This window comes from Salmo salar, chromosome ssa12 (assembly GCF_905237065.1).
Source record: "Salmo salar chromosome ssa12, Ssal_v3.1, whole genome shotgun sequence".
Lineage (NCBI taxonomy): Eukaryota > Metazoa > Chordata > Actinopteri > Salmoniformes > Salmonidae > Salmo > Salmo salar.
In genome coordinates, this window is record NC_059453.1 from 29,218,921 (window position 1) to 29,235,439 (window position 16,519).

General features: G+C 45.1%; 1 protein-coding gene across 9 annotated transcripts in view; it reads left to right on the forward strand.

Annotated features, from left to right (window-relative positions):
• LOC106564665 (septin-9) overlaps positions 1-15,044 on the forward strand; it is a 93,552-nt gene extending 78,508 nt beyond the window's left edge. For all 9 annotated transcript variants that reach the window (XM_014130871.2, XM_014130872.2, XM_014130875.2 and 6 more), the window contains 8 exons: positions 633-761; positions 859-940; positions 1,040-1,177; positions 9,196-9,313; positions 11,352-11,447; positions 11,594-11,690; positions 13,288-13,339; positions 13,471-15,044. In XM_014130871.2, the coding sequence (XP_013986346.1) occupies positions 633-761; positions 859-940; positions 1,040-1,177; positions 9,196-9,313; positions 11,352-11,447; positions 11,594-11,690; positions 13,288-13,339; positions 13,471-13,648 (890 nt within the window). In that variant the 3' untranslated portion in view covers positions 13,649-15,044. The remainder of the gene's footprint in view (positions 1-632; positions 762-858; positions 941-1,039; positions 1,178-9,195; positions 9,314-11,351; positions 11,448-11,593; positions 11,691-13,287; positions 13,340-13,470) is intronic.
• The last annotated feature ends 1,475 nt before the right edge of the window (positions 15,045-16,519 follow it).

The following is a 16,519-nucleotide window of genomic DNA, read 5'->3' on the forward strand; positions in this document are numbered from 1 at the left end:
AAAGCCCCTTAGACCGCATCAGTGTCCCCTATGCATAAAGGCTAATTAAGCTGGCACAGCTGTGCTGCCGATGCCCACTGTCAGGCCTGCTACTAATGGATGCCTATGGGGAGGTAGAGGAATCAATCAAATGTATTTATAAAGCTCTTTTTACATCAGCAGATGTCACAAAGTGCTTATACGGAAACCCAGACTAAAACCCCAAACAGCAAGCAATGCAGATGTAGAAGTACGGTGGCTAGGAAAAACTCCCTAGAAAGGCAGGAACCTAGGAAGAAACCTAGAGAGGAACCAGGCTCTGAGCGGTGGCCAGTCCTTTCCTGGGTCTTGGTGAGGAGTGTGTGTGGCTGGTCCATCTGTCCTCTGTGGCCCGACAGCAGGCTGGAATGGCCCGACAGCAGGCTGGAATGGCCCGACAGCTGCCCTGCTGTTGTCATAGTTTGTGAGTGCATGAGGACACACTCTTTGTCTAGATCGGTCTGTCACATGACTTGTGTGTAGGGTCTCTGTTCAGAGTCAGGAAAGCTATTGTACATTCACGACAGGTTAGAAGAGCCTCATGGTTGAAGATAAGCCCCTCTGTTTTTGTGTGTCCAGACCTATAGTTCACCCCTTGTGTTGGTCTCTAACAGGTCAGAGTGGTCTGGGGAAGTCAACCCTGATGAACACCCTGTTCAAGTCTAAGGTCAGCAGGAAGTCTGTGGTGTCCACCCCCGAGGAGAGGATCCCGAAGACCATCGAGATCAAGTCCATCAGTCACGGTAACACACACACACACACGCATACGGATCTGTGGTATGCAGTATACATTAACAATGTAATACATGTCATGGATTTCTCCTGTGTCTCTCTGTCTAGACATCGAAGAGAAGGGCGTGAGGATGAAACTAACGGTAATCGACACTCCCGGCTTTGGGGACCACATCAACAATGAGAACTGGTGAGTTGTATTTTTATTTATTTTTTATCCCTTCCACAGAGTGAATGACTGTCGTCGCCTGTCTGTGAACTCCATTGCCCATGTGCCCCCCCCAAACAGCTGGCAGCCAATCATGAAGTTCATCAACGACCAGTATGAGCAGTACCTGCAAGAGGAGATCAACATCAACAGGAAGAAGAGGATCCCAGACTCACGGGTTCACTGCTGCATGTACTTCATACCACCTACTGGACACTGGTGAGTTATGGACTCACACTCACTCACACACACACTCTGTTTGTCTGGGACTTCACCACTTCCTCTAGACTGCCCCCGTTTTCTTTCGACCAGTTATAGAAGTCATCTTGTCCACCGAGACTGAGAGGTATCGCTTTGGGAATCAGGTTTCACAAAGACTCCTTTGACTGCAGACGCTATAGTACCCACTGTCTTGGAAAACTATAGTACCCAATCCGATAGACTGTGAAAGCAAACCATGAGTGCCAGGGAGACTAAAACCATGTATGTACGACAAAGCGTTTAGAGTATATTTGACCAGGAACCGCGACTTGGCAAATTAGAGAATTACTTCATATTAACTAACCGAAAGATAAACCATCAAAGTCCTAGACATTCATGCAAAGTTAAAAGCATTTATTCTAATAGCCGGGGTAGTGGTTAAGTGGCTTCAGTCTGTCTTAGAGCATGTAAAGATTCAGTCAAGGTCCTGCAGTTTTCTAGACGTGTATGCATTACTAACATAATAGTTTTAAACACCCAGGAGGTGGCTATTTCTTTCATTTTTAGGGGCGGCAGGTAGCCTAGTGGTTAGTGTTGGACTAGTAACCGAAAGGTTGCAAGATCGAATCCCTGAGCTGACAAGGTAAAAATCTGTCGTTCTGCCCCTGAACAAGGCAGTTAACCCACTGTTCCTAGGCCGTCATTGTAAATAAGAATTTGTTCTTAACTGACTTGCCAAGTTAAATAAAGGTTATATATATAATAATAATACCAACCACATTGCTCCCTACCGCTCTGTTAGTGATTTAGCAAATGTTCCCTTTACTCACGTCTGCAGTTTTAGATTCATTTAACAGGGATTAAAGTGTCCGTGTGTGCACCCTGGGTGGACTTGCGCGCACACGCTGTCTGAGCACATATCAGGACTCCATCTACTGGCTCACAATTGTCTCTTCCATCCGCCCACATAATTTCCTTGACCTGACGCGCAACAGTTGACCTCTAGTTATTCTCTGGAGTGTATTGAGTGTGTGTGGTGTGTGTGTATCCCACTGTTTGACACACTCCCTCACCTCCTCCTTATGACACCACAGCTGCATTGTGTGTGTGTGTGTGTGTGTGTGTGTGTCTGCCTGTGTGGCAGCTCTACAGTCAGTGCATTGTCCAGACCCTCTTTCGCAAAGCACGAGCCAAGGTTTTTCCCCTCGTTCTCTCTCGTCCCAAAAGCTAAAATGCCTCTCTTCCCCTGCCAATCCCCTCCCTCTCTCACCCGCTTGACCTCGAGTGCACCCTAAACCCCCCCCCCAAACAGGCTCTCTTGGAAACTTCCAAGCACCTGTCCCATCTAGGGACCTCTTAATCAGGCTTGGAAACAGGGGGAGCAGGAAGTAGGATTTTCTTAACTGCCACCAGGAGACTTCAGAGCAGGAGCACAAAGAGGAAGTCCTACCCCTCCACTCACCACCACTCACTGTGGGGCTGAAGCTACAACCTGGCACTGGGCTAGAGAACACAAGCAACAGGCATAGGGATGCATGAAACACGAACACGCACGCACGCACACACACAGAGTCAGCAAAAGCAGATGGGACGACAGGGGATGGGGGGAGACACTAATAATGTGTTGAGTAGCCAATGCTCCTCTACAGGACAATCTAAGGATGAAACCCTGGAGTTCTGGTGTTCATACAGCACTATAGATCTGACTGTGGGTTGAACCTGGCTCATGGTCTAGACTAAAAGGTTGTGGAACTGTTTTCCCAACTCCCGTTCTTCTCTCCTCTTTATTGCTCTCACAAATTACTTCTCTCGATGGTGGATGTCTGCAACAAGGGCCTGTAACCAATTACTAACACACCATGCCAAGGCCATGGCTGCGTAACAAATGACACCCTGTTACCTATTTTAGTCCACTACTGTTGACCAGGGCCCCTATGTCTCTGGTCAAATTAAGGGAACTACATAGGGAATAGGATGCCATTTGGGAATGAACCCATGTGTCTAGGACAGCTCCATGCTTCGGTGCCATTATGTCTGTAATATACACTACGCTGAATAATCAGTAATACTGGTATCCCATATCACCAAATAATAGCAGAGACATCAGGTTTTATAGCCCAATGGTTGTGGCTCTTTTTATTGTCAAACGTCTTGACTGCAATTTGAAGGTATTAGGCCCTGGGTTAGTCGGAGTACTTTAAGTGTCAGCAATTTGCATCAAGGTTTCTTTTAGTAGCTAGACCGGTTTTCAATAGACAACGTCCCAAATGGCACCCCATGCTCTGTGGGCTATGGCCAAAAGTAGTACACAATATAGGGAATAGGATGCAATTTATGTAGCCAATGGAAGCGGATGCAGTCTTGACTGCATAGCAGCCGGTGACTGAATGGTTGACCACACTCTTTCCCTCAAGGCTGTCCTCTTGTTACCTCATGAAGGATGCTTTCTTTGAGAACTACCAGGGTATCCCACGGTTACGCCAGGCAATGTTGCACTTGGACTCTCTTGACCGTGTGGTGGTTTTAAAGACATCCGAGAAAGAGGAGGGAAGAGAGCAGTGTACAGTGCGGTCACCCCCCTTCCTCTACATGGTTGCTTCCATTTTGACCACAGAACAGCTTTCAGAGAATTAGCACTTACCGCTCAGCCCTCCCGCTGCAGACACAGCTACCAAGTTGACTATTTCCCTTTTTGAAGTGGAGAATTTGAGCATATAGCGTCTCTGTGTGCATAAAGATGTACAGTACATATGTTTGGGGTGTAGGAGTGCATTGTGTGTGCTGACCGATATGTGATTCACATGTGCAGTGTGTCAATTTGAACCTCGGTCTCATCTATTTGTTCAGAAGCGTGTGAACATCTTCATAGTCAAACATCTACAGTATGTATTTACTGACCTGTGTACAGTCGGCCTATATGCCACTGATGCACATGAAACACGTGTGTGTCTGACTTACAGTCCACAAAGCTGAGGTCACGATTCCTGAGGGGACAGGAGATCAAATTATAGGCAGAGCCAAGGAGAGCTGCAGCAGGGGATCATTGACATATTGGCGATCTCTGTCTCTGTCTCTGTCTGTCTCTGTCTGTCTGTCTCTGTCTGTCTGTGTCTCTGTCTGTGTCTCTGTCTCTGTCATGACGTGTATTGACAAGCGCAGTGTTCTCTGTTCCTGTTCCGTCTGCATGTCTCTCCCCTCTCCTGAGGGGGCCCCTCTATAGTCCAGCTGCTCCAGGTCTTTGAACCAGGGTGACCCATCATGGCTGTGATAATTGGAGGGGAGAGGAGACCATAAGGAGGAGCTGGAGAGGGGAACAACCAGAGGCACTACTGCCAGCCAAGCAGAGAGTGGTGATACCATAAGAGAGGGCGCATATAGAAAGGAGGAGGAGGCACTGCCAGGCCAGCTATGGTGCTGCTCATACAATTATCAGAAATTCAGAATGAGCAGAGAGCCCACTCTGTAAATGTGATGTACTTGTGGAGAGTATTGTTCCAAACGATATGTCTTCAAATGAACAACATCAAAAAGGGTGGTTTTTAGATATTCATATTTTCAATGCTGAATAAATGAATGTGAAAATGTGTATTTCAGAATCTAGACGTACGGAACTGCCAGGCTAGCTATAGCCTGAACATTCTCATGCATTCTCCTCTGATAGGAGAGCATATACAGGATACAAAGAGATGAGATGGGGAAGAGAGAAGGTTTATAGGAGATAGTAGAGAAGCTCTAAGACTTGACAACTTGGGAGTAGGATGTACAAGCTTTGTGTGAGTGGTCAGCTGAGGACAATATCTCTCATCACATGATGTTCAATATAGATATGTATTCAATTGCATTATCCCCACATTTTACCTCCTAAAACTGCCATCCATGACGAAAATCTTGAGGACCATTATCTGTTTCCAGGCTTATATCAGTTTCAGTTCTTAACCATTTTGTGTTTAACCTTGGAAAGATTTGTCTTTTAAATTTGAGAATTAGGATTATACTGGAACACTGCTGCACAATCACACTGTCATTTATCAGAAAATAATAGACAATGGACCATCATTGCCCCCTAGTGGTATATCTGGCTCATATCATCCATGACTGAAAAGACGTTGAATAAATGTTTTGGACATGCTTTCAATTATACCACAGTGCTGCATTACAATATAACCTACCAAGTTAAGCTACAGGACTGTTTTACTAGCACAGACTGGAAAATGTTCCAGGATTCTTCTGAGGGCATCACATCAGTCACTGGCTTCATCAATAAGTGCATTGATGACTTTGTTCCCACAGTGGCTACGTACATACCCCAACCAGAAGCCATGGATTACAGGCAACATCCACACTGAGCTAAAGGGTAGAGCTGCCGCTTTCAAGGAGTGGGACTCTAACCCGGAAGCTTATAAGAAATCCCGTTATGCCCTCCAAAGAACCATCAAACAGGCAAAACATCAATACAGGACTAAGATTGAATCGTAGTACACCGGCTCTGATGCTCGTCGGATGTGGCAGGGCTTGCAAACTATTACAGACTACAAAGGGAAGCACAGCCGCGAGCTGCCCAGTGACACGAGCCTACCAAACGAGCTAAATTACTTCTATGCTCGCTTCGAGGCAAGTAACACTGAAGCATGCATGAGAGCATCAGTGTTCCAGACGACTGTGTGATCACGCTCTCCGAAGCCGATGTAAGACCTTTAAACAGGTGAAAATTCACAAGGCCGCAGGGCCAGATGGATTACAAGGACATGTACTCCGAGCATGCGATGACCAACTTGCAAGTGTCTTAACTGAAATTTTCAACTTGTCCCTGACTGAGTCTGTAATACCAACATGTTTCAAGCAGACCACCATAGTCCCCGTGCCCAACACTAAGGTAACCTGCCTAAATGACTACCGACCCGTAGCACTCACGTCTGTAGCCATGAGGTGCTTTGAAAGGCTGGTCATGGCTCACATGAACACCATTATCCCAGAAACTCTAGACCCACCCCAATTTCGATACCGCCCCAACAGATCCACAGATGACGCAATCTCTATTGCACTCCACACTGCTCTTTCTCACTTGGACAAAAGGAACACCTATGTGAGAATGCTATTCATTGACTACAGCTCAGCGTTCAACACCATAGTGCCCTCAAAGCTCATCACTAAGCTAAGGACCCTGGGACTAAACACCTCCATCTGCAACTGGATCCTGGACTTCCTGACAGGCCGCCCCCAGGTGGTAAGAGTAGGTAACAACACATACGCCATGCTGATCCTCAATATGGGTGCCCCGCATGGGTGCCCCTCATGAGTGCTCAGTCCCCTCCTGTACTCCTGTTCACTTTTGACTGCATGGCCAGTCACGACTCCAACACCATCAAGTTTGCCGACGACACAACAGGGGTAGGCCTGATCACCAACAACGAGACCGCCTATTGGGAGGAGGTCAGAGACCTGGCCGTGTGGTGCCAGGACAGCAACTTCTCCCTCAACGTGATTAAGACAAAGGAGATGATTGTGGACTACAGGAAAAGGAGGACCGAGTACACCCCCATTCTCATCGATGGGGCTGCAGTGGAGCAGGTTGAGAGCTTCAAGTTCCTTGGTGTCCATATCACCAACAAATGATCATGGTCCAAACACACCAAGACAGTCGTGAAGAGGGCACGACAAAGCCTAGTCCCCGTCAGGAGACTGAAAAGATTTGGCATGGGTCCTCAGATCCTCAAAAGGTTCTACAGCTGCACCATCGAGAGCATCCTGACTGATTGCATCGCTGCCTGGTATGGCAACCGCTCGGCCTCACACCGCAAGGCACTACAGAGGGTAGTGCGTGGGGCCAAGCTTCCTGCCATCCAGGACCTCTATACCAGGCGGTGTCAGAGGAAGGCCCTAAAAATTGTCAAAGACGCTAGCCACCCTAGTCATAGACACTTCTCTCTGCTACCGCACGGCAAGCGGTACCGGAGCGCCAAGTCTAGGTCCAAAAGGTTTCTTAACAGCTTCTACCCCCAAGCCATAAGACTCATGAAGAGCTAATCAAAGGGCTACCCAGACCCATCTTTTACGCTGCTGCTACTCTCTATTTATTATCTATGCATCGTCACTGTAACTCTGCCTACATGTACATATTACCTCGACTAACCAGTGCCCCCGCACATTGACTCTGTTCTGGTACAGTTGAAGTCGGGAGTTTACGTACACCTTAGCCAAAAACGTTTAAACTCAGTTTTTCCTAGTAAATATTCCCTGTCTTAGGTCAGTTAGGCTCACCACTTTATTTTAAGAATGTGAATGTCAGAATAATGGTAGAAATAATTATTTATTTCAGCTTGTATTTCTTTCATCACATTCCCAGTGGGTCAGAAGTTTACATATACTCAATTAGTATTTGGTAGCATTGCCTTTAAATTGTTGGGTCAAACGTTTCAGGTAGCCTTCCACAAGCTTCCCACAATAAGTTGGGTGAATTTTGGCCCATTCCTCCTAACAGAGCTGGTGTAACTGAGTCAGGTTTATAGGCCTCCTTGCTTGCACACACTTTTTCAGTACTGCCCACAAATTTTCTATAGGATTGAGGTCAGGGCTTTGTGATGGCCACTCCAATACCTTGACTTTGTTGTCCTTAAGCCATTTTGCCACAACTTTGGAAGTATGCTTGGGGTCATTGACCATTTGGAAGACTCATTTGCGACCAAGCTTTAACTTCCTGACTGATATCTTGAGATGTTGCTTCAATATATCCACAATTTTCCTCCCTCATGATGCCATCTATTTTGTGAAGTGCACCAGTCCCTCCTGCAGCAAAGCACCCCCACAACATGATGCTGCCACCCCCGTGCTTCACGGTTGGGATGGTGTTCTTCAGCTTTGAAGCCTCGCCCTTTTTCCTCCAAATATAACAATGGTCATTATGGCCAAACAGTTATATTTTTGTTTCATCAGACCAGAGGACATTTCTCCAAATAGTACAATCTTTGTCCCCATGTGCAGTTGCAAACCTTAGTCTGGCTTTTTTTATGGCTGTTTTTGAGCAGTGGCTTCTTCCTTGCTGAGCGGCCTTTCAGGTTATGTCGATATAGGACTCATTTTACTGTGGATGTAGATATTGTTGTTCCTGTTTCCTCCAGCATCTTCACAAGGTCCTTTGCTGCTGTTCTGGGATTGATTTGCACTTTTCGCACCAAAGTACGTTCATCTCTAGGAGACAGAATGCGTCTCCATCCTGAGCGGTATGACGGCTGCATGGTCCCATGGTGTTTATACTTGCGTACTATTGTTTGTACAGATGAACGTGGTACCTTCAGGCATTTGGAAATTGCTCCCAAGGATGAACCAGACTTGTGGAGGTCTACAATTTTCTTTCTGAGGTCTTGGCTGATTTGTCATGATGTCAAACAGAGGCACTGTGTTTGAAGGAAGGCCTTGATACACATCCACAGGTACACCTCCAATTGACTCAAATTAGGTCAATTACCCTATCAGAAGCTTCTAAAGCCATGACATCATTTTCTGGAATTTTCCAAGCTGTTTAAAGGCACAGTCAACTTAGTGTATGTAAACTTCTGACCCACTGGAATTGTGATACAGTCCATTATAAGTGAAATAATCTGCGTGTAAACAATTGTTGGAAAACTTACTTGTCATGCACAAAGTAGATGTCCTAACGGACTTAGAGAAAATATAGTTTGTTAACAAGAAATTTGTGGAGTGGTTGACAAACACTTCGGTTGGAATCATTAAAACTCGTATGTAAACTTCCGACTTCAACTGTATATAGCCTCGCTATTGTTATTTTACTGCTGATGTATGTTTGTTACTTTTATTTTCTATTTAAGTAACAAAAATCTTAACTTAAAACATTGTTGGTTAAGGGCTTGTAAGAAAGCATTTCACTGTAAGGTCTACACTTGTATTCGGCGCATGTGACCAATAAAATTTGATTTGATCAGAAAATATCTCCTTAACTTTAAGAGTAATCTTATTAACATCTTTCTCTCTCCTCCTCCCCCCTCTCTCTCTCTCTCTCCTTCCATGTTGTCTCTCTCCAGTCTGAGGCCCCTGGATGTGGAGTTTATGAGTCGTCTGAGTAAAGTGGTCAACATAGTCCCTGTCATCGCCAAGGCAGACACACTCACCCTGGAGGAGAGGGACTTCTTCAAACAGACGGTAAGGTGTGTGTGTGCGTAATGTGTATACATGCACGTGTGTGTACACAAAAAGCCTATGACATTGATCTGTAGATTTGCTTTTAACCTAGTCCCTTTTGCATTACAACAATCTGACATGGCTGACATTAGGCCTTTACAGCAGGGTAAAAACAGGGTAATGAGAGGGTAAGATCACACACAGGCCAGTATGAAGTGATGCCAGGCATTACAAACAGCAGCCATCTGGATAAACTACGGTACTCTGCCCAATCTGAGGAGTAGCGGTATGAAACCTTGGAACACTTATCGGATGTTTTTAGCCAGAAAGGAGCATTTTAAGAAGTGATTTATTTACAATATTCCAGCTTTCTGTAAACCTCCGAGGCAGCTGACGTCTGCACAGATGCCAGTGTACTGTAGCAGGCTAGTCTCTTATTAGCAATAAGCTACTGGGTACAGGAGATGGAGAAACCACACAGGACCTCAGATGAGGAGTTCCCCCCCCAGAGTTTAGGAAGGTTTATGCAACACTCAGTAGAAGCTGTCTGGTAGCTGCTCGGCAGAGGCTGTCTGGTAGCTGCTCGGTAGAGGCTGTCTAGTGTAGGTCTGTCAGTAGCGACTCCTCCATGAAAGAAAGCACAGCCCTTTCTGTTGATGACTCATGTCTGTGGTATAGAGGCCATATCTACTGATTTTAGAATCCGTTGCTGCTTTCTCTTCCTGCGGTCTCTTGAAAGTTGCACCATACCAGGATACACAGGCCTATACAACCTGCTTGGCTTAGTTTAAAAAGGCCTCTGCACCCCCCTCTGTTCCAGTGTGTGTTTGTTGGCCAGTGATCAGCCTGGGAGAAGAAAAGAACATGCCTGCGCACGCGCACACACACACTCGAGGGACGCTAGTCTCCCCCTCTCTGGCATCCTGCGACAGATCTTTATTAATTCTGGAAGAGGAAACACGCTGCGCAACTTGGCTACCGTTTTCCCCGACAACGGCCAATGAGAACAAGGGCGGGCGAGATGGAAGCTCTGGGGCTTGTAACCAGCTTGTTTTGGTTGGCTGCATGGACTGGGCAATGTACGACCCTGGGATTGTGATCTTAACAGGTTTTTTTTACGTTTCTTTCTTGTTCTCTGTTCCCTGCAGCAGTTGACATGCATGCAAAGGGAACAAGAGCTTTTTTTATGGTTTTACCCTCTGTGTCCACAGTTCGTTGCGGGCGTTTGTGTGTGTGCTCTGGTCACGTTCCCTCAACTGTTGTAGGCTTATAAAATAGGCCTAAGGCTGAGAATGTTACAAGTTTAAACTTTCCAAGAAGTTTAAACCGAGAAATTTAGAAAACCTGTTCGTCATCGACCAAGTGGAAACTGTCAAAGTAGTAATTGTGAGCGGAACGGTCATTCATTTAAAGGCCATCACTGCTGGCAGAAGAAGCCTGTCATTCTCACTCTGTCTCTTGTCTGTATTACAGTCATTATAAAGACATAAAAGAAAGACGGCCATTTTGTAAACCTGAGTGTCTGGCTGTATATTTGTGTAATAGTGGTTTACCTCCACATTAACTCTCAATGTCAGGGAACATCAAATTATCATTTAACGTCAACACCAGCCGTAGCAGTGTTTACGGTGGACTCAGAGTGAGCTACACCAGAATTGTAGTCAGTCATTTCCTATTCTGTTATATTTTCAGTCACAGTAACCTCGTACTGGTCTAACAATCTGGCTATCTGCATGAATCATTTCTGTTTTTTTGTTGGCAGTTAGCCAGTGAAAGTTAAGTTGGAAGAATGAGTAGGCTTGCTTACTTTTGATGGATTCTGATGTGATACAAGTTTCAGCCTCCCTCCACCGTTCTTTCCCCTGGTGGTGAGTGAAAGGCTTTGGTGTGTGGTGTTGTACTGGGCAGGACACACACTCCTCCACCTCCAGGACTAGATGACTTGGTAGATGACACGAGGTGGAAACGGCCATTGTTTTGCCCTGACTGCTGTTCTACAGTACATTGGTGTGACACTGCAACCTGGTGTCAGATTGTGACGTGTTTTCTGTTTGTGCAGATCAGGGAAGGACTGCGAGCCAACGGGATCGACGTCTACCCTCAGAAAGAGTTTGACGAGGATGCTGATGACAGGATGATCAATGATAAGATCAGGGTGGGTTTACAGTGTGTAAACACATGCAGAATCACACACACACACACACACACACACACACACACACACACACGCGCACACACCCACTGACGCATGGATTCATTACAAAGCATTGTTGGTCTTAAACTGTGTGTGTGTCTCATCAGGAGATGATCCCATTTGCTGTGGTGGGGAGCGACCAGGAGTACCAGGTCAATGGAAAGAGGCTTCTGGGCAGAAAAACTAAGTGGGGAACCATAGAAGGTAATTCAGCACACACAACCATTACTATCTCTGTCAAACTAGTAATGTAAAATGGGTTGAAGCAGATTCTGGAGAAACCATGCATGTTACTGCTGCCAGTACATGTTTAAATCCCAGCCAACTGATTGAGTCTTTTGTGACTATGAGCGAGTGTTTCTCATATCCACAGTTCTCTGGTCTGTGACTAAAGACATTTCTAAGTCACAGTCCCAAGGAGGATTTACTGAGCCGTCTGCATCCATAACACAGTGGGGGGAAAATGTGATGATGTGGAGGACAGACAGAAGGAGGAGGTCTAGAGAGAAAGAGAGAGAGGGGGGGGGGGGAGGAATGTCCCAGCTCCTTTTCACTGGAGGGCCGACTGTCTTCTTCCCAGATTGCACCTGGCCCCTCTTGGCTCTTGGTGAATGCTCCTCTCATCACTCCACACTTGTAGACAGACGGCTGTAGAACAGATATATATTAATCTGGACCTCTTGCTGTTAGGTCTGTTCAAAGGACCAACCAACCAGAACTTAGCATACATAGCTTTCTAGAGTTCTAGTGCTTAGGTCCTGTTCTGGAACTGTCAAGGTGTTCGTAAAACACCCATGGACTGTAATTGAACTCTAAGACAAAGGTGTGTTTGTAGGAGCACGGATGTGATAAGAGTGAGAAATGTGGTGGTCCCCTGGCTGAGGGAACAATGACTCTAGCCAGCCAGGCAGTCAGTGTGCTTGGAGGGAGGGAGGGCTGCTGGACCTGTCTGCACTGCGATCATAGCCAGGACCTCTTTCTCCTCGTTCTTCCTCTCTTTCTTTCTTTCTTTCTTTCTGTCGTCTTACGTTCTCTTTTTCCTCTACCGCTGCCCCAATGTCATTCTCTTTCTCATTATCAGCCGTTCTTCCTCCTCATTCCATATGTCATACTTATCTAGAGGGCTGTACCTATACAGCTACATATACAACATGTCTGTCTCTGTGTGTTCTTGTGTTAATCCCCTGTTTGCAATGGGTGGAGGAAAGTGTTACCCAGAGAAACATTTAAAACCAACCTGGTTTTAAATTAAGGGAGACCCACCACCACGTTAATCAGTACATCCACCCACAGACTATGGTGGTCACACAGCAGCACCCTCTTCTCTCCCCGCCCCTCCCTAAGAGGGATGAAATAGAATTGAATTTCCTGTGCTGCGATTTCACATCGATAGCGCTCCTTTTTCATTATGTGGACTTGACAAAATCGATCATTCAAACATGTGTTGGACCCTTTCCAGACTCCAGCAAATTGTCATGGAGAGTTTGTTAAACTGTCTGACTTGCTAAGGGAGCCTAGATGGATTAAATTACTTGTAGTGGAAGGTGTAATCTTTATTTAAGATAATTGCTGCAGATGTCAAGATAAATGAGTGTCCTTGATCTGTCTTTGGCGCAACACTCCCATCTTGTGGCAGAGTGTAGAATAGCACATGGCATTTAACTTGATATGCACTCCCTGATACACAGAATATATGCTACGTGGCTATTGTACTGAATATTATTTGAGTAACTGTAAGCAGAAAACACTTGCTGTTTATCCCATAGAATGTAATTTCATTTTCTTTATTCTCTTTTTGCAGTTGAGAACATTGCACACTGTGAGTTTGCCTACCTGCGAGACCTTCTCATCAGGTGAATATTAACTGGGTTTTAAGTGATGGTGATACTGTGTTTTGACCAGTGTTTTTGATGACGCTTGATGTTTCTCTGGGTAATGTTGCTGTTTCTCTCACTAAATCCCCTCTTTGTTTCCTCTCTGTAAGGACCCACATGCAGAACATCAAGGACATCACCAGTAGCATCCACTACGAGGTGTACCGCGTCCGCAGGCTAAACGAGACCAACGCCCAGCCCAATGGCCAGCCACCCAACACACTGGTCAACCCGCAGCAGGCCAACGGGGTGGCAGCACAGCACCAAGTCCTGACCCATGAGATGTAGATGCCTGACCATCTGCAGACAAATAAACACACACACACACACACACACACACACACACGTATATCTTTAATGGCTGGCAACTGTGACACACCACATGCAAACACACCATGTGACACACACACAACCATCCTAACTGGCTGACATGGACTGTACACACTCCAAAGAGGATTCCAATATCAAGTATATAATGACTCATACATGATCAACTGCTAAAACAGAGTTTCTGTTACCTGGAAGTTCTAGTGTAGGTCGTTGTAGGTCAGAGCTGTTGGGTAAACAGTACAAGATGTCCCCTAGGGAGATGGGATGCCACAGTATTATAGCATACAGATGTGTACAGACCAGCTATCTAAGTATAGCACATCAATTAGCTAAACCAGAAATAACTGGTCGAAATGACCTGTTCTACATTTGGGTTGTGCTGTATAGTGTTGTCTAGATATTGGAGAGATTAGGAGGTAGGGTTTAGGTTCTTTGTATATTTTTGGACACATCTGCACTGCCCCGAAAAGCAGCAATGCAGTGTGGAGCAGCTTTGAATTCCCTTTGTCTTTTTCCGTTGCGTTTTCATATGTTTAAGACCTCTTGCCAAACCATCCTGTCTGTACCAATATGCCGATGTCGTATCTTGTTAAACGTATCATGTTCATTCATACAGTGCATTTTACATTTACTGTTGTTATAATGTTGTATTGTTTGTCTGAATGGTGGGGATGCAGGGAACAGACATCCCTATGCTCTCCGACCTTTCTCTAAACCAAATAAATGTCCTTTCTGTTTTAAAGAGAAGCGAAATATATAGAATTGATTTATAAATGGATATTTATGCTTGTTATGTATTCACTTTTTAATTGAGTTTGATATTCATATAGCCTACCAGTCGACCTACACACTCCCGTTGTTCTCAGAGAGGATGGAAAATCTACAGAGATCCTCTTTGGTTGTATTTGCTTGCCATCATGCATTGTCTCCTGTGTATTTATAGAGAATTGTATGAATCTAGATTTACATTGTCTTTTTGGACATGATACAGAATAGGACTACAGGTAGGTTGAATATGTAGCTTGAGATAATATTTAGTTCCCTGACAGTTTTGCATCCCCGGTGTAGTCCATGTATAACTCCCTTATCTTCCCTACTAAACATTTATTCCAAAAAGTAATAAATGTGCCATTCAGCCAAACACAATTCTTCACTCCGCCAAAAAACGCATGGACAGAGGTCAAAACCAAGAGTACTATTCAATCCGCAATGTAGCTTAAGTAACATAAAGAATTACAAAAGGTAATACAAAGTTTACTGTTGTATAGTTATTGTGTAATTTGTTATAGTATGAGAGTATGGTTTATCTTTGATATGCTATGTCAAATAAATAAAGATTGATATTTTTATTGTTTACGATTGTCTTGATTGCCAATCCATTTCACCTGTGCAAGTGACTCCTCTTAACCAATCACAAAAGCCCCTTTGGGCACGCACAATTGGGCATGTCTGAAACTGTGAAAAAGGATACCCTTTATGTAGTGTTTGCCATCAAAGTTTGGGTTTTAGTGTCATAAAGTGTCTTTGCAAAGTCATAATGGTGAAGACCAAGCTACAAGTTCTTTTAAACAATCTGTTGGTGAATTGAGGTAAATACAGTGTGTCTTGGAGGGGGTTTTACATCAAATTAGGGTCATCAGCGTGAGCTAAACTTAGAATGTGTAGTCATATTTTCACTGGTCTGTTTTAGTCAGGTGATTGGATCTTCAGATGCCAATGTTTTTACATGTCTACAAGCTCATGGCCAAGGGCCCATAGACCAGCGTTTCCCAAACTCGGTCCTTGGGACTCTAAGGGGTACATGCTTTGGTTTTTGCCCTAGCACTACACAGCTGATGCAAATAATGAACTCCTCATCAAGCTTTGATTATTTTAATCAGCTGTGGTGCTAGGGCATAAACCAAAACGTGTACCCCTTAGAGTCCCCAGGACCGAGTTTGGGAGACGTTGCCATAGACAGTTGAACGTTCAGGGCTGGGAATACAGTATTGTGTGTGTGAAGTGTGTTCTTGGAGAACACAGACGTCACATAACCCAGCAGATGGCACAAGGGAAGCTGACTGGCACTGTTGTGGTATCCAGGGGCGGGATGGCTATAGATTCAACTTTAATATCATCATTAGTGCCTATTTGTCTCCTGTCTTTTTCTCAGTTTTCAGCGAGTCTGCCTGAAGGGGTTCTCAAACCTCTCCTCGGGGACTCCCAGCCGTTCCATGTATTTGAACTATTCCACAGCTGGCACAGCCTGATTCAACTTGTTGACTATTCATCAAGCCCTTGACTGGGTAAATCGGGTGAGTTAGTTCAGGGCTACAAGAAAATGGTAAAATGTCTGGGGGTTCCTGAGGAGAGGTTTGAGAACCTTACAGCACCTCCTAGTGACACACACAGTCACACGTGTGTACCCACACCCACAACACACATTGCAGCCAGCTACACATACACACACTCCAATTTACAGCTTCCCATCATTGTTCACCAAATGTTCTTCTGAGAAATGCAACAGTCTGAATCCAAACAAAATGAATGGCTATTGTAAGGCATGACGGGTTGAATATATATCTTCAGATTTACGCGACGCTAGAGAGCGGATGTGTTTTGTAAGCTGCTCTGTGTGATTTACTGTTCTCTGCAGGTTGTTGGCTTTGTGTGATCCCTCTGGGATCTGGAATCTTCCATTTTAGCAGGTTGTTGGCTCGGTTTGATCCCTCGGGGATCTGGAATCATCCATTTTAGTAGGTGAAATGGGGTGTCAGTCATTTCATGCAATGTTTTGTGTTGGAGTGTGAGTGTTTAGTCCTGTGGCTACAGTTGGACTCCTGTTAGACA